Below are 19520 nucleotides of genomic sequence, written 5' to 3'. Positions count from 1 at the left end.
AGCGTGAGTCACGAAAATAATATCTTCGTGAGTGTGCGTGAGTAAAGAATTACACTCACGAAAATATTCCTGCTCTCCAACATAAAACGCTTAAGAGTTAAATTCAATTAAAATTTTAGTGACACCTGGGATGTTAAGAGTTTAATAGCAATCTCGATTTTAATAATGCTCATGTTTTCAGACACTTCGGTAAGGTAAATTAATCATAAAATTATTCGTGAGTCACGATATTTTTCGTGAGTCACGATATTTTTCGTGAGTCACGGTATTTTTCATGAGTCACGACGTTTTCGTGCGTGAGTGTGCGTGAGTACAAATTTTCTTTTCGTGAGTGTGCGTGAGCGTGAGTCCTACAAAAAAATATCGTGCGTGAGTGTGCGTGAGTATGATTTTTCAGTCGTGAGTGTGCGTGAGCGTGAGTAAACTATTACTCACGTGCACACCTCTACTCACAACCATCCTATGGTTGTGAGTAGAAAAAACGTTAATTTGCCAATTGACAGTGACAGTGCAGCCAAACAGAAGGTTCTTTCACACACCCTCTGTTTGGCTGCACTTTTTTAGTTTTTTTTATAAGTTGGTGTCACCTTGTTATTTCATATTTGATTCCCTTAATAGTACCGTACCCGTATTACGTAGGAGATTTGTGTGTACTAACAACTCGGTCTAATCTAAATTAGAGCGTACGCTCACGCCTTATTTCGTATGTAAATATATGGGTAATAAATTAGGTTTCACAACGAAGTCAAGTTTGCTTAATATATGCGATATTCGAATCGGTTCTTAATGGAGCGTTTTAAATTCTTGCATATTGTAGGTATAGAGATATACGACATGATGTCACTTGCAATGTAAATTTCAAAATTAATTATTTATAAAAACGTTTTGCCTGTATTTGAATAAAATTTCGAAACTACTCATTGGTAAACCAAATCTCGCTATTACATTAAACAAAAAATATTTAAAAGCAATTATTTCTACACAGTATATCCATCCATATTTTCACAAGAATTAGATTAATGTGTTTAAAAAAAGAGTAACATTTTTGTTTCCAAGCATAGTTTTAATTATATAAACAAACGGTATATTTGCATAGACAATCAAGTATACAGATGGCGTATATGTTTCTGCAGTTTTACGCCAATAATGTCGCTGGACGCCATACGTTTGTATTTTGGTTTAGATTGATTTTTGGCTGTCATGAAATGTCAATATTCGTAAAATTCGTATTTTCTTTCAGTCATCATCAGACCATCAAACGGATTGCCTGCGCGAAAACATGGAGCGGTAGCTAACGAAAACGGTGATTAACAGCAGCGAAGAACGCAAAGAAAACGGCTTTTGTCCGCTACTTCAAGCGAATGTTTTTTGTTTTTTTAAGTTACAACGCAGAAAATATTTAAACCAACCAACCAACAAAAGACGACGACAACAACGTTCCATCGTCGACTACCAAACCAACACACAACTACTGAGTTTTAAAAGTTTTTTTATTTCCATTTCATCACACCACCAAAAGGAAGGGAACGGCGATTTCTTTGCTGATACACCTTTCCTCCATATGCCCCTGATTAATTAGAGAAAAAATACCATAATTGTGATGAATATTGTTGGACCAATACCAGCAATACAATTCCAAAAGGAACTGCAAAATCAAACCCACCATTTACCAAAAAAAGCTTAATGAATTACAATAGTTTTTGGAAAAGCCAAGACAATCCCAGGATTGGAAAGGAGCACCACCAACAAATTCAAAAAGGAAAAATTTTATACACTACATACTACTTTTCTTCAAGCACCATTTGCACCACGAACAACAGCAACAACCAAAACTAATACTGCTGCACTCTCTATCCAAATTAAAAATAGAATTCCTAAGCAGAGCAGTGGCAGAGCTATACTTACAAGAGGAAACGCAGAGCAGAGCAATAAGGCAGCAACCAAACTACCATCACGGTAGCTGCAACATTTCCTTTGATGATATTCTCAAATACCTAAAATCTTTAATTCAAAAAATTCCCTGGAATTTTGCGAATACAAAAAAAATTCTAATTTCCAATTTCAAAAAAAAAAAAAATCCTAAATTACTCTTTTTTCGGGCTAAATTGAAAAAATTCTTTTGTGATTTAAGAAATTGTTGATGCGCAATTTTTGGTCGCCTGCAGAATTTCGTGGCAGCGCAGCTTAATAGTGAAGCAGCAGTGCGGCAGAGCTATAACTTTTCGTTAAACAATACAAAACAAATCCATTCTTTTTCTATATACAATTCTAAAAATTCCAAACAAATTAAATTCCTTTAAACATTTCAAACCAAAAATCTAATTTTTAACAAAAAAAAAACAAAAAGAAAGAAAAAAAGACTACTGGCCAACTTTTTTTTTTCTGTCGTGGACCACCATTTTGAAAGAGCCGATACAATCTGTCACTGTGTGAAGAAGGAAAACGAAGAAGAAAAAGAAAACAGCTGCACTAATTCGTCTATAAAACAACGAGAAGAAGAAGAAGCAGTTAAGTGCATTTGAGAGAGAAAGAGGAATAGTGAGTTATTAATATAGAGAAGAGAGCAGTGCAGTTGCATTGACGATTTGCTTGAGTTTGCCAGTATTTGGATAAAGGGGAAAGAGCAAAGCTGTAAGGGGGAAAAAAGTGCATTGACGTTAACGTTGTATTCCTATAACCGCTACACAACCCATACACATAAACAAGTAGAAGGTGACAACAGAAAAAAAGAAGATTGCTGCTTTTCCCTAACTGGTTATTAAACTCCCACCCATCATCCGCCGCCTGCCTTACTCTCCTTCAAATTCGCAAAGAAGACCCCAATAAAAGAAAGGAGCACAACAAACATACCGCCACAGAAGCAACACATTGTAATATTCGTGCCGTTTGCTTTCTTATTAAGTTGGAAAGTTGGTTTTATTTTCGAAAGTACTTCCTCCCTATCTTTTCCTGAGCCCTCGCACTGTGCCTTTAGTTCAACATCAACATTTTTCAAACAAAAAAAAATCTCTCACTTCAATCAATCGCCACCCCCCTAAATCTCCTAAAAGCGCCATATATTGAGAGCAAAAAAATGGTTGAACGCATTTTGGAAGAAACTACCTCGGATGATGCAGATATAGTTGCCAATAATAATGGAAGAAGAGGAGCCATTGAACCATCTGCTAATGCTGTCCTCACCTATGCAGGTGTTGTTATTAATTCTAATAGGAATGATGGTGGTGATACTACCACAACCGCTCCTCCCTCCTCACTAGCGGTAATGAATGCTAACAACACCAACAGCTGCTATGAACAAAACCAAGTATCAGGTAAGATTTATTCCTTCAGTGCCTACAAATACTAGTAATGGATATTTGTAGACATAGGGAAGGGTATTCGTTTGTACCATTTCTTCTCTTCAACGTGTGGATTTCTTTGTTTGTCCATAATTTTCAAATATCATATTTGTTGATAATGGGTGGGATTAGATACGATCGAAGAACGAACATCAAATGGGTCATATACAAAGTGTGGTCAATGATTGTTGCCCTATTCTATGTCGAGCTCAATGACGAATGACGTCCTTTTTACAGCCAAAATCGAACGGAGTTTTACATTGCAGTGGAACTACTTGGAGAAGCTTTGAAAGACTCAAAATGTCACCAGCATTACTGGGAGGGGATAATCCATCAATGAAAATCTTTTTAGTGTTTCGGGATTTAATCCATGACCCTTTGTATGAATCATAAATGTTTAGATTTCCTTTTTTGAAAAATTCAGTACTTTATAGTCTACTTTCCTCCAAGCCATTTTTATATCGTAATTAACAAATATTCGATCATTTTAGGCTTTCTGCATTAGTCAATCCAATAATTTTTTTCATACTCTTGTTATGGTATACCCAATCATGTAATAGTTGGCATGAAAAGATCAAATACTTAGAGGGTAAAAGGTTTATTTTTGGCAAAACACCACATCATTGGTAGTTAATCGTCTCATTGGGGCTATCGATATTTAGCTTTGTGATGGTACATACCATACATACAATATGCAAATCGGTCTGCACTATGGGATCTTCGTTGAAATAGTACTAGGGGGATATCCAAATAGCCAAATCCAAATGCAGTTAGTTTTTTAAGTAATTCGTCTGTCCTTTATCATGAGGGCTGTGGTAACCATCCTCGTAATTATTTATCTGTTGATATTTAACCTATATTAATATTAGTCAATAATAATAACATTGGCAATGGAAATATCACTTCATATCAATGGAGAAATAAATATTGGTGTAATATGGTACTGATTGGTTACTCCTATTGCACTATTGCAATTCTATTTTTGCACATCTTTAGATAAATTATCAGCAACAATTCTGTTTCACAATGAACCATCGTAGTGGTTTAAAACCGAGATGTTTACAACCAGTTGAAAGTACCAGCTGTGTTAATGAGAAGATAAAACACATTTCAAATCTTGGATCCTCGAGGACCTAATTGATTCCGTCAGAACAGCAAACAATGAACGTCTGCCACAAAGTGGAAAATTTCTCTCTTTCTCCCGAACCCAACAAAGTATTTTTTCCCTAATAAGTTTGATTTTAGACACATTAACTTTAAGTGGGTAATTTTTGTGAAGTATTTGATATATAACCATATATATATGATATATAAACCTCCTCCAATAATGTGAAGCTGTGTTCAATAATTAAGATAGTTCCAGAATCAATTCTTGAACATTTTGTTTGCACCGATTTCATTACGAATAGAAAATTGCTTGTTCTCTCAAGCGAAGCAATATACTTTGAACCTGCAAAAGATGAAACGCAACATTTTTAAGCGTTCCTGCTTGCTTTTTCAGAGTCATGGTGGATCAATGATTAGAATGCCTGCCATGCATGCAAAGGGCCATTGATTTAATATCTTTGCTCTTGTCCCGATTAATACTTAACCGGACGGTAGACTACTGAATAGTTGTTGTTTTACCAAAAAACTACCAAAATTTTATTTTTATAGAATTTTTTTTCAAAATTTTTGTTTCTATAGGAAATGTTGTCAAAATTTTTGTTTCTATAGGAAATTTTGTCAAAATTTTTATTTTTATAGGAAATTTTGTCGAAATTTTTGTTTCTATAGGAAATTTTGTCAAAATTTTTGTTTCTATAGAAAATTTTGTCAAAATTTTGTTTCTATAGAAAATTTTGTCAAAAATATATTTCCAAAGAAAATTTTGTCACAAGTTTATTTCTATCGAAAATTTTGTAATTTTTTTTCTATAGAAAATTTTGTAAAATTTTTTTTTATAGAAAATTTTGTCAAAATTTTATTTCTTTAGAAAATTTTGTCACAATTTTATTTCTATAGACAATTTTGTCAAAATTTTATTTCCATAGAAAATTTTGTCAAAATTTTTGCTTCTATAGAAAATTTTGTCAAAATATTATTTCTATAGAAAATTTTGTCAAAATTTTATTTCTTTAGAAAATTTTGTCAAAATTTTATTTCTATAGAAAATTTTGACAAAATTTTATTTCTATAGACAATTTTGTCCAAATTGTATTTCTATAGAAAAATTTGTCCAAATTTTATTTCTATAGAAAATTTTGTCAAAATTTTATTTCTATAGAAAATTTTGTCAACATTTTTTTTTTATAGAAAATATTGTCAAAAATATATTTCTATAGAAAATTTTGTCAAAATTTTATTTCTATAGAAAATATTGTAAAAAGTATATTTCTATAGAAAATTTTGTCAAAATTTTTGTTTATAGAAAATTTTTTCAAAATTTTATTCTATAGAACATTTTGTCAACATTTTATTTTTATAGAAAATATATTTCTATAGAAAATTTTGTCAAAATTTTTGTTTCTATAGAAAATTTTGTCAACATTTTTGTTTCTAAAGAAAATTTTGTCAAAATTTTATTTCTTTAGAAAATTTGGTCAAATTTTTATTTCTATAGAAAATTTTGTCAACATTTTATTTTTATAGAAAATAATGTCATATATATTTACAAAGAAAATTTTGTCACAATTTTATTTCTATTGAAAATTTTGTAAATTTTTTTTTTCTATAGAAAAATTTTGTAAACATTTTTTTCTATAGAAAATTTTGTCAAAATTTTATTTCTTTAGAAAATTTTGTCAAAATTTTATTTCTATAGAAAATTTTGCCAAAATTTTATTTCCATAGAAAATTTTGTCAAAATTTTATTTCCATGGAAAATTTTGTCAAAATTTTATTTTCATAGAAAATTTTGTCAAAATTTTATTTCTATAGAAAATTTTGTCAACATTTTATTTCTATAGAAAATTTTGTCCAAATTGTATTTCTATAGAAAATTTTGTCCAAATTTTATTTTTATAGAAAATTTTGTCAAAATTTTATTTCTATAGAAAATTTTGTCAACATTTTATTTCTATAGAAAATCTTGTCAAAATTTTATTTCTATAAAAAATTTTGTCAAAATTTTATTTCTATAGAAAATTTTGTCAACATTTTGTTTTTATAGAAAATATTGTAAAAAGTATATTTCTATAGAAAATTTTGTCAAAATTTTTGTTTCCATAGAAAATTTTGTCAACATTTTTGTTTCTATAGAAAATTTTGTCAACATTTTTGTTTCTATAGAAAATTTTGTCAAAATTTTATTTCTTTAGAAAATTTTGTCAAATTTTTATTTCTATAGAAAATTTTGTCAACATTTTATTTTCATAGAAAATATTGTCAAAAATAATTTCTATAGAAAATTTTGTCAAAATTTTATTTCTATAGAAAATTATTGAGAACTTTATTTCTATAGAAAATTTTGTCAAAATTTTATTTCTATAGAAAATTTTTGAAAAATTTTATTTCTATAGAAAAATTTGTCAAAATTTGATTTGTAAAGAAAATTTTGTCAAAATTTTATTTCTATAGAAAATGATGTCAATATTTTATTTCTATAGAAAATTTTGGCAAAATTTTATTTCTATAAAAACCTTTTAGTTGGAGTGGAATATTTTGTAAAATTTACGAAAACATAAAGAATTTTTGGTCGAATTCTATCAACTGTGGCAACCGCGATCATGCTGCAGTCATCAATTATGGCGCTATCGTCGTGATATTTGACACATATTCGTTTTTCTGTTTGCAGGCAGGTCAAGTTCGAAGATGGGCTATATATAGCCTGATATAGCCTTATATAAAGCGACCCCCGATTTTTTAGGATTTTCCCGAAAATTGATGTATTTTAGGGCCACGAATAGGTGTGAAAAATGTTGGCAGGGAATGGACTGAATAGTTTAGGCCAAAAATATCGGACTAACATATCCTAACCAAACCTTGGATATCAAACTTTGTTTTTTTGGGGACTTTTTCAAAATTCCTAGGTAAATTTCTCGGTAAGTTATTTAATTTAATTTATAATTGTTTATGATTTTTTATCGGATTTACGTAATAGCGATATTGGTTAGCGTAATTTCAGACACTATAATGAAACATCAGACACCACCGCACTTAGGGGAACAACAACAGTGCACATTTCTTTTTGTAAGCCGACATAATTATGCTAAACTTTCTAAATGCCACACAAATAGTTGTTTAAATATGCACATTAAATATCTGGTGTATGTAGATAATTCTAGGCAATTTATTATTGCTATTGTCAACAACAATGACAAATCAGTTTTGTATATTTTTTTGAGTAGGTACTTTTGAAATTTCGCCGATTTCAATCATTGAGCCACCATGCGTTTCTGGGCTTGCTGTCCCGTAGACAGAAGAGGTTTTTTCAAAAATTAAAAAAAAAAAATGCAATTGTAACAATTTGCATTGTCTCAACAAAACTTACAAATAGAACCATTCCGTTGCTCTCGTATGTCATTGCAATGACCTACCCCATGTAATGAGACAATCAAGTTATGTTATTGAAAATGATAAGCTATAATTGAGTGCGATAATGCGACGTTTTTTTCTTTTTTTGTAGAGAGTGCGGTCAAAGCAGATTTTTAGCTTTGTCTAGACCGGACACCACTTTCTTTATTGCTTTTTTTGTTTTTATTTTACACACATAATTTTTTCTAGTCTATTCTTTTTTGTTTTTGTCATGTCATTTTGCGCTGTGGTCATTTTTATTAGTAGATTTGTTTTTTTGCTTTACACCTATGTTTTGTGTCTATCATTCTGTGTGGTCTGTGGGCCAAAAGCCAATTGTCGGTATATTCTCATTCCTTTATGTGCCAAAGGTGTTAGGTGCTAGAGAGGAGCTCTTTATGGTTTATGTTAAGCATGTGAATTCATTCATTACGATACAATAATTTGCTCTAGTTTTCTTTTCCTTTTTTTGTTGGGGCATTCCGATTTGTTTTTATTTACAAATTTCATTTAATTATATTCACCCCCCAAAGGAGGTGATATAAGAACTTTGTCATTTCGTTTGTAATGAATTAAAAAATTAGTATGGGATTGTCGTGAAAAAAGAATTGATATTCATAATTACGATATAGCCTTAGCTCTTTTAGGAAAATGTCATGTTTGCCATTTGTGTTGAAGGGTATTTAAGGTTCGGCTTGGTCACACTTTTCTTTAGTTTCTTTTCAAAATTTTGGCATAAATATCAGCTATTTCTTTTTTTTTGAGGCTTATAAGTATATGTATTTGCATTTTTCTTTTTTTTTAATTTGTTTATTTTTCATGGGAAATTTTGAAATTTCTTATGAAATTTTAATTACGTGATAAAAGTTTGAAGAACTATTAATCGACATGGTGATCTCATTTGCGGGTACTGCAACGTGCTTTGCCTTAATTGTGGATTATAATGTGCCTCACTTTTAGTTTTAGAAATGTGCGTGGAAAATTACCGTAACACTATTTTCGCTTATCAAAATGTAGTTTTGTTTGAATATTTGCAGCGATAATCTATGGGGATGGTGAAATTATTATGGTTTAAATAATCTGACTAAAATTAACGAATAATTTTCCATCTAAACTGTAATGTTCGAAGATAGAAACCATTTTCCATAGAAATAAAATTATGACAAAGTTTTTTATAGAGATACAATTTTGACAAAATTTTCTATAGAGATAAAATTTTGTTAAAATTTTCTATAGCGGTAAAATTTGGCAAAATTTTCTATAAAAAAAAAATTTTGAAAAAATTTTCTATAGAAAAAAAAATTTTGACAAAATTTTCTATAGAAATAAAATTTTGTCAAAATTGTCTATAGAAATAAAATTTTGACAAAATTTTCTATAGAAATAAAATTTTGACAAAATTTTCTATAGAAATAAAATTTTGACAAAATTTTCTATAGAAATAAAATTTTGCAAAATTTTCTATAAAAATAAAATTTTGTCAAAATTTTCTATAGAACTAAAATGTTGACAAAATTTTCTACAGAAATAAAATTTTGACAAAATTTTCTATAGAAATAAAATTTTGACAAAATTTTCTATAGCGATAAAATTTTGACAACTTTTTCTATAGCGATAAAATGTTGACAAAATTTTCTATAGAAATAAAATGTTGACAAAATTTTCTACAGAAATAAAATTTTGACAAAATTTTCTATAGAAATAAAATTTTGACAAAATTTTCTATAGCGATAAAATTTTGACAACTTTTTCTATAGCGATAAAATGTTGACAAAATTTTCTATAGCGATAAAATGTTGACAAAATTTTCTATAGCGATAACATTTTGACAAAATTTTCGATAGAAATAAAATTTACACAAAAATTTTCTATAGAAATAAAATTTACACAAAAATTTGTATAGAAATAAAATTTTGAAAAAGTTTTCTGTAGAAATAAAATTTTGATCAAATATTCCATAGAAATAAAATGTTGACAAAAAAATAAAATTTAGTCAAAGTTTTCTATAGCGCTAATATTTTGACAAAATTTTCTAAAGAAATAATATTTTGACAAAATTTTCTAAAGAAATAAAATTTTGACAAAATTTTCTATAGCGATAAAATTTTGACAAATTTTTCGATAGAAATAAAATTTTGCAAAAATTTTCTATAGAAATAATATTCTGTAGAAATAAAATGTTGACAAAATTTTCAATAGAAATAAAATTTAGTCAAAGTTTTCTATAGCGATAATATTTTGAAAAAATTTTCTATAGAAATAAAATTTTGACATTTTCTATAGCGATAAAATTTTGACAAAATTTTCCATAGAAATAAAATTTTGACAATATTTTCTATAGAAATAAAATTTTGACAAAATTTTCTATAGCGATAAAATGTTGACAAAATTTTCTATAGCGATAAAATTTTGACAAATTTTTCGATAGAAATAAAATTTTGCAAAAATTTTCTATAGAAATAATATTCTGTAGAAATAAAATGTTGACAAAATTTTCAATAGAAATAAAATTTAGTCAAAGTTTTCTATAGCGATAATATTTTGAAAAAATTTTCTATAGAAATAAAATTTTGACAAAATTTTCTATAGCGATAAAATTTTGAAAAAAATTTCTATAGTGATAAAATTTTGACAAAATTTTCTATAGCGATAAAATTTTGACAAAATTTTCTATAGCGATAAAATTTTGACAAAATTTTCTATAGCGATAAAATTTTGACAAAATTTTCTATAGCGATAAAATTTTGACAAAATTTTGTATAGAAATAATATTTTTACAAAATTTTGTATAGAAATAATATTTTGACAAAATTTTCGATAGAAATAAAATTTTGCAAAAATTTTCTATAGAAATAAAATTTTGCAAAAATTTTCTACAGAAATAAAATCTTGAGAAAGTTTTCCGTAGAAATAAAATTTTGATTAAATATTCCATAGATATAAAATGTTGACAAAATTTTCTATAGAAATAAAATTTAGTCAAAGTTTTCTATAGCGATAATATTTTGACAACATTTTATATAGAAATAAAAATTTGTCAAAATTTTCTATAGCGATAAAATTTTGACAAAATTTTCTATAGAAACCAAAAATTTGACAAAATTTTCTATAGAAATAAAATATTGACAAAATTTCCTATAGAAATAAAATTTTGACAAAATTTTCTATAGAAATAAAATTTTGATAAAATTTTCTATAGCGATAAAATTTTCTATAGCGATAAAATTTTGACAAAATTTTCTATAGAAAAAAATTTTTTCGAAAATTTTCTATAGAAATAAAATTTTGACAAAATTTTCTACAGAAATAAAATTTTGACAAAATTTTCTATAGAAACCAAAAATTTGACAAAATTTTCTTAGAAATAAAATTTTTCGAAAATTCTCTATAGAAATAAAATTTTGACAAAATTTTCTATAGAAATAAAATTTTGACAAAATGTTCTATAGAAATAAAATTTTTCGAAAATTTTCTATAGAAATAAATTTTTGACAACATTTTCTATAGAAATAAAATTTTTCGAAAATTTTCTATAGAAATAAAATTTTGACAAAATTTTCTATAGAAACAAAAGTTTTGACAAAATTTGCTATAGAAATAAAATTGGGCATTAATAAATTAAAAAAAGTTTTTCGACACAAATACGATTTACAAAAAATATTTTTTACCCTATGTTTTATTAAAATTCTCTATAATTTCTTATGGCCATGTATTTCTTTTTTATATCGAAACCAATCCCTTTTCCAAATCGATTGCATCTAGATAAAATTCATATGTTTGGATGAAAATAAAAAAAATCACTTCCGTGAAGAATTCCAATACACCAATTCCAATTGTTTACAGTTTCAATTATCCGGTTGACATAGTTACAAATGTTTATTGTTTGAAGTTGAGTTGCGGTTGAGTAAATATGGCAAACAGTCACCACCCTCCCCGCTCCTTATTTCAAGTATTCCCCTCCATTATTCCATCGTTTTAATGAATGCAATATATGTATGCCAATAAATGTTATGTTTGGAAATTTCTATCTGCATTACAGCAATTAACTTAGGGCAACTAAACTTATGAATTAGTTATCGACATTAATGTTAAATGAAAAACCAAAAAAAAAAAAACAAAACAAAAAAACTTTACAATTATTCTATATTGACGGAATACTTGGACGAATGTGGTGTTTGACCATATGGGGAGCTAAATTGATTGCGTCAGTGGCGGAACTATCCATTTAATTAATAAATAGCATTTATACATAGAAATGCTATTTCGTATATACGTACATACATACATCTGTGTGGCTTCACAAAATAAAATTAAAAATTCATATTCATATATGCAGAAGGCTGGCTTTTTATTATCAATAAAGAAACTATTCATATTTAATATTCTCTAAAATACAAAATACATTCGTATATAGTATGTATGTACTATATGCCTGGCATATACTATATATGTTAATATAATTTGCATACATATGTTTTGCTATGTATTCACACATGTCCAAATAGTTAGTTATTTGTATTTGCCAAATTATTTTATTATTTGCTTATCAAATAGAGAATTGGCATGAAAAACATTTAGAAACTTTGCTCGATATGAACGAAAGCTTACTCTACCCTCCATCATAAAATATGCAAATATCAGTTATCAGTGGATTAAAAATTTGAAGGTCTTATGTAGATCCTTCATAATGAATATAAACAAGCGTTATAAGAAAAAACTGAATTTTGTCGTATTGAATACGACATATTGGCCCATTTGGGCTATTTTCATTGAATATTCGGTGGCTATGTTCAATCTTTCTATAATTTTATCTTGATCAAGAATATTTTTATTTTGTTCCAATTGACAGACTTTCTAAGTCGGGGTTTCCTTGCCTCCAGACGCAATAACTCCAGAACGCACCAACCGATTTCCATGGTCTTGCATTCGTTGGAAAGGTCTCGGGCTCCGTGAGGTTTTGTAGCAAAAAGAGAATTCAAGAAAAGTTTCAACGGAAAAGCGGGAAAATCTTTTTTTACATACAGCGCCATCTCTGATCCAGCTCCAGAACGCACGAACCGATTTAAAGTACAGTGAAAAAACTAAAATATGTCGACTTACTGAAATTTTACGGGCAACTTGGAAGAGATTATGAAATTTATATGAGGTATATGATTTTTTAATATTTAGTCGGGGAAAAATAAAAGGGCACAGGGAGGCCTCATTTCTCCTCAAGTACATACCGTGAAACAATTAAACTTTTCCAATTTACTTGAAATTTACGGAGGATGTAGGGTAGGTTATATTATTATAATGTATACCTGATTTTGTGATATTCGGAAGGGAAGAGGAGCCCCTCCCCTGGCCCTGCTGGTTAAAAATTGGGCTTATAATTTGCTTGAGATTTTCTGCGACGTCTACACAATATACGCTATATAATTTTTCGATATTGGGACGGTGAGGGAGACCTCCTCTAAGACTAGAATTCTCAAGTTTTCTTGAAAATTACAAAGGCCGTAGGGGAAGGTTATGACATCAATATTGTGTACTTGATTTTTGGGTATGTAGACGGGAACCTTCTCCTTGCTTATTACTATGAAACTTGAATGAAAGTTTACAGATTTTCTTGGAATTTGCAGAGAAAGTGACGTCCCCTTTACAAAAAATAGAGCAAAATCCAACCTTCTCCGATTTACTTGAAATTGGGAGAAGATGATTAAATTTATACAGGGTACATGATTTTTCGATGTCTGATTGGGGAAGGGGAAAAATGAAGTTGGGTATGTAGTTTGTGAAATGAATATAGAGTACGTGAACTGCACGATATCTGGTCGGGGAGGAGTAAAGGAGGGGGGTTCCCTTTTGCCCGATTTTTTGAAAATGGAAAGTAGAGGATTGTTGAGAACTCGGTAGATAATTTTTTGATTTTTCCACAGGATTGTGCCAGACTTTTTTAAGTAACAAAACTTAAATTTACATGAAGTTGACATGCAACGTAGAGGGTGCTTAATTTTCCGGTATATGTATGGGAAAGACATGTTCTCCGAGTCGCAACACTTTAACAAATGTTAATATGGTCAATTTTTAATATGGTCAATTTTTATTGGGCGGTATGTTGAGGAGAAGTATGCCTCCCCTTGAAAAATCATGCTTGAAATTGACAGGAAATGTAGAAGATTGCCCAACGATTTGAATACAGAACAATTGCAATACAAAAAATTGGTTGAAAGGGAACACCCCCTATCCGACGTTTGCTAAGCCGGTCTGTTTTACATCTGCATAACCTCCCTATTTTGTGTATATAAACGAAAAAGCAAGTAATCCGATTTTTTTGAAATGTACGGGACACGTGTGTGGAAACCATGGAGTGATTAATCAGAACTTCAGTTTGTGTGTCAGACTTCCCCTGACCCTACTCTTTATAAGAGTTCAAATCTTTTCGAATTTGTTTTCAGATCGAAGGATATGGTTGACTAAGTTAACGAAAATATGCTTCGGGAGGCGCAGCGAAGCGGGCTGGGTTACGCTAGTTTAATATATAATAAGTATATGTCAAAGAGAAAAGTGGTATCGTTGTTGTTATCTTATGAAAAAAATGTGTATATATTTTCTATAGTTTTTGTTGTTCATCATCGATCCCAACCATGTTCCAAGAGCAAAATGTTACTTTTTCACGGAAAACAGGTAGCATGCTTGTCGAAACCAGGGCTGTGGAGTCGGAGTCAGAGTCTTGGAGTCGGAGTCTGAAGATTTTGCTGGAGTCGGAGTCGTAACAATTTTGTTCGACTCCGACTCCGGATAAACTAATTTTTTTAAAACACTTCACATTTTTGTAACTAAACAAGTTTTTACGCAAATTAGTTTCCATTGCGTTATTCCTTAGATAAATGTACGGTATGACTGTAAATGAAAAGCAACTTCCTATTGCGGATATTATTTTATGCTTCCTAGAATGTTACACTAGCGGATGAGCTGAATCGATCCATTTTAATGCCCACCACCATAACAATTTATTTGAAATATTTTAATCGATTTTATTTTTTTAATTTTATTTTACCTATATACATATGTCGAATATTGAAAGAACATTTTTTCATTTTGTCAAAATTTTATTTCTAAAGAAAATTTTGTCAAAATTTTATTTCTAAAGAAAATTTTATCAAAATTTTATTTCTATAGAAAATTTTGTCAAATGTTATTTCTATAAAAAAAATTGTCAAAAGGTTATTTCTATAGATATTTTGGTCAAAATTTTATCATATATATTGTTTGTTTTATTTTGGCAAATTAATTATTTGGTCATACAATTTATAATTTAGCTCTTGGTAATCCAAGATTATTTGACAATTCATTAATTTTTTTTAAATTATTTTCAAAACTAGTAAATTAGCTTTTTTTATTTTTCCGAAATACACCTCGGATTTTTTGGTATAAATATTTCACATATCTAATAAAAAATCTTATTGTAATTTTTCAGTTATTTTAGTTATTGCATTTTCAAGAGTCGAAAATCAACAAAAACAAATGGGTACCATCAATCATTTTTTGTTTACCACATCAACGAACCGCTTCAATTTTCTAATTCAAATTCAAGATAATGGGAAGTTGAAAATAGGATTTTTTTTTGGGAAAATCAAGAACAATCATTCTCAAGATATACAAAATTGACAATTCAAGAAAACAAATTTGGAAGGCTTTTGGAAGATTTGAGAAGCAAAATTGTAAGTTATCTTTTAATTACTTGGAGTTCAAAAAAAAAATGTAACTAAAAATGATTAAATCATACCAGATACCAATGTTACTTAGCTAAAGAAATTTCAAAAAACTAAAACCAAATCACAATTTTTAAAAATTTAAAAGCTATTGAGAAATCATTTAAAATGCAAAAATGTGTGTGAAGATAAATTCGAATTTGAAATTTGCAGCAAAAACTTAGCCGAGACACAAACCAACACTAAAAATATTTTTCAAATTCGAATTTAGGATTTCAAATTCGAATTTGGATTTTTAGTATTTGGCTTATTATTTAAAAACTAAGCCGCGTGCGATATAGAGAGTAGGCTCATTGGAAAGGGCTTGAGCTCAGCTTTCATAATCACAAAAGTCTTTATTAGAAAAGTATTTGTGAAAAGCGAAAATTTGAAAACAAAATTTTCATCAAATTTTTACAACGGGCCCACTGTGCCAAAACTAAGCCGCGTGCGATATAGAGACTAGGCTCATTGGAAAGGGCTTGAGCTCAGCTTTCATAATCACAAAAGTCTTCATTAGAAAAGTATTTGTGAAAAGCGAAAATTTGAAAACAAAATTTTCATCAAATTTTTACAACGGGCCCACTGTGCCAAAACTAAGCCGCGTGCGATATATAGACTAGGCTCATTGGAAAGGGCTTGAGCTCAGCTTTCACTTCCATAAAAGTCTTCATTAGAAAAGTATTTGTGAAAAGCGAAAATTTGAAAACAAAATTTTCATCAAATTTTTACAACGGGCCCACTGTGCCAAAACTAAGCCGCGTGCGATATAGAGACTAGGCTCATTGGAAAGGGCTTGAGCTCAGCTTTCATAATCACAAAAGTCTTCATTAGAAAAGTATTTGTGAAAAGCGAAAATTTGAAAACAAAATTTTCATCAAATTTTTACAACGGGCCCACTGTGCCAAAACTAAGCCGCGTGCGATATAGAGACTAGGCTCATTGGAAAGGGCTTGAGCTCAGCTTTCATAATCATAATGGAAGTGAAAGCTGAGCTCAAGCCCTTTCCAATGAGCCTAGTCTCTATATCGCACGCGGCTTAGTTTTGGCACAGTGGGCCCGTTGTAAAAATTTGATGAAAATTTTGTTTTCAAATTTTCGCTTTTCACAAATACTTTTCTAATGAAGACTTTTGTGATTATGAAAGCTGAGCTCAAGCCCTTTCCAATGAGCCTAGTCTCTATATCGCACGCGGCTTAGTTTTGGCACAGTGGGCCCGTTGTAAAAATTTGATGAAAATTTTGTTTTCAAATTTTCGCTTTTCACAAATACTTTTCTAATGAAGACTTTTGTGATTATGAAAGCTGAGCTCAAGCCCTTTCCAATGAGCCTAGTCTCTATATCGCACGCGGCTTAATTTTGGCACAGTGGGCCCGTTGTAAAAATTTGATGAAAATTTTGTTTTCAAATTTTCGCTTTTCACAAATACTTTTCTAATGAAGACTTTTGTGATTATGAAAGCTGAGCTCAAGCCCTTTCCAATGAGCCTAGTCTCTATATCGCACGCGGCTTAGTTTTGGCACAGTGAGCCCGTTGTAAAAATTTGATGAAAATTTTGTTTTCAAATTTTCGCTTTTCACAAATACTTTTCTAATGAAGACTTTTGTGATTATGAAAGCTGAGCTCAAGCCCTTTCCAATGAGCCTAGTCTCTATATCGCACGCGGCTTAGTTTTGGCACAGTGGGCCCGTTGTAAAAATTTGATGAAAATTTTGTTTTCAAATTTTCGCTTTTCACAAATACTTTTCTAATGAAGACTTTTGTGATTATGAAAGCTGAGCTCAAGCCCTTTCCAATGAGCCTAGTCTCTATATCGCACGCGGCTTAGTTTTGGCACAGTGGGCCCGTTGTAAAAATTTGATGAAAATTTTGTTTTCAAATTTTCGCTTTTCACAAATACTTTTCTAATGAAGACTTTTGTGATTATGAAAGCTGAGCTCAAGCCCTTTCCAATGAGCCTAGTCTCTATATCGCACGCGGCTTAGTTTTGGCACAGTGGGCCCGTTGTAAAAATTTGATGAAAATTTTGTTTTCAAATTTTCGCTTTTCACAAATACTTTTCTAATGAAGACTTTTATGGAAGTGAAAGCTGAGCTCAAGCCCTTTCCAATGAGCCTAGTCTCTATATCGCACGCGGCTTAGTTTTGGCACAGTGGGCCCGTTGTAAAAATTTGATGAAAATTTTGTTTTCAAATTTTCGCTTTTCACAAATACTTTTCTAATGAAGACTTTTGTGATTATGAAAGCTGAGCTCAAGCCCTTTCCAATGAGCCTAGTCTCTATATCGCACGCGGCTTAGTTTTGGCACAGTGGGCCCGTTGTAAAAATTTGATGAAAATTTTGTTTTCAAATTTTCGCTTTTCACAAATACTTTTCTAATGAAGACTTTTGTGATTATGAAAGCTGAGCTCAAGCCCTTTCCAATGAGCCTAGTCTCTATATCGCACGCGGCTTAGTTTTGGCACAGTGGGCCCGTTGTAAAAATTTGATGAAAATTTTGTTTTCAAATTTTCGCTTTTCACAAATACTTTTCTAATGAAGACTTTTGTGATTATGAAAGCTGAGCTCAAGCCCTTTCCAATGAGCCTAGTCTCTATATCGCACGCGGCTTAGTTTTGGCACAGTGGGCCCGTTGTAAAAATTTGATGAAAATTTTGTTTTCAAATTTTCGCTTTTCACAAATACTTTTCTAATGAAGACTTTTGTGATTATGAAAGCTGAGCTCAAGCCCTTTCCAATGAGCCTAGTCTCTATATCGCACGCGGCTTAGTTTTGGCACAGTGGGCCCGTTGTAAAAATTTGATGAAAATTTTGTTTTCAAATTTTCGCTTTTCACAAATACTTTTCTAATGAAGACTTTTGTGATTATGAAAGCTGAGCTCAAACCCTTTCCAATGAGCCTAGTCTCTATATCGCACGCGGCTTAGTTTTGGCACAGTGGGCCCGTTGTAAAAATTTGATGAAAATTTTGTTTTCAAATTTTCGCTTTTCACAAATACTTTTCTAATGAAGACTTTTGTGATTATGAAAGCTGAGCTCAAGCCCTTTCCAATGAGCCTAGTCTCTATATCGCACGCGGCTTAGTTTTGGCACAGTGGGCCCGTTGTAAAAATTTGATGAAAATTTTGTTTTCAAATTTTCGCTTTTCACAAATACTTTTCTAATGAAGACTTTTGTGATTATGAAAGCTGAGCTCAAGCCCTTTCCAATGAGCCTAGTCTCTATATCGCACGCGGCTTAATTTTGGCACAGTGGGCCCGTTGTAAAAATTTGATGAAAATTTTGTTTTCAAATTTTCGCTTTTCACAAATACTTTTCTAATGAAGACTTTTGTGATTATGAAAGCTGAGCTCAAGCCCTTTCCAATGAGCCTAGTCTCTATATCGCACGCGGCTTAGTTTTGGCACAGTGGGCCCGTTGTAAAAATTTGATGAAAATTTTGTTTTCAAATTTTCGCTTTTCACAAATACTTTTCTAATGAAGACTTTTATGGAAGTGAAAGCTGAGCTCAAGCCCTTTCCAATGAGCCTAGTCTCTATATCGCACGCGGCTTAGTTTTGGCACAGTGGGCCCGTTGTAAAAATTTGATGAAAATTTTGTTTTCAAATTTTCGCTTTTCACAAATACTTTTCTAATGAAGACTTTTGTGATTATGAAAGCTGAGCTCAAGCCCTTTCCAATGAGCCTAGTCTCTATATCGCACGCGGCTTAGTTTTGGCACAGTGGGCCCGTTGTAAAAATTTGATGAAAATTTTGTTTTCAAATTTTCGCTTTTCACAAATACTTTTCTAATGAAGACTTTTGTGATTATGAAAGCTGAGCTCAAGCCCTTTCCAATGAGCCTAGTCTCTATATCGCGCGCGGCTTAGTTTTGGCACAGTGGGCCCGTTGTAAAAATTTGATGAAAATTTTGTTTTCAAATTTTCGCTTTTCACAAATACTTTTCTAATGAAGACTT

The 19520-nt window shown here is 30.4% G+C and overlaps 1 protein-coding gene across 1 annotated transcript in view; it reads left to right on the top strand.

The window, feature by feature from the left end:
* Positions 1–1249: 1249 nt before the first annotated feature.
* The window catches only part of Lk6 (MAPK interacting serine/threonine Lk6 kinase), a 67621-nt gene continuing 49350 nt past the window's right edge, over positions 1250–19520 (top strand). The window contains exon 1 of the mRNA XM_075289448.1: positions 1250–3311. Coding sequence (XP_075145563.1) covers positions 3074–3311 — 238 coding nt within the window. The 5' untranslated portion in view covers positions 1250–3073. The remainder of the gene's footprint in view (positions 3312–19520) is intronic.

Source organism: Haematobia irritans, chromosome 1 (assembly GCF_050003625.1).
Source record: "Haematobia irritans isolate KBUSLIRL chromosome 1, ASM5000362v1, whole genome shotgun sequence".
Taxonomy (NCBI): domain Eukaryota; kingdom Metazoa; phylum Arthropoda; class Insecta; order Diptera; family Muscidae; genus Haematobia; species Haematobia irritans.
The sequence above is the reverse complement of the archived record's forward strand: the minus strand, read 5'-3'. Positions and strand labels throughout refer to the sequence as shown.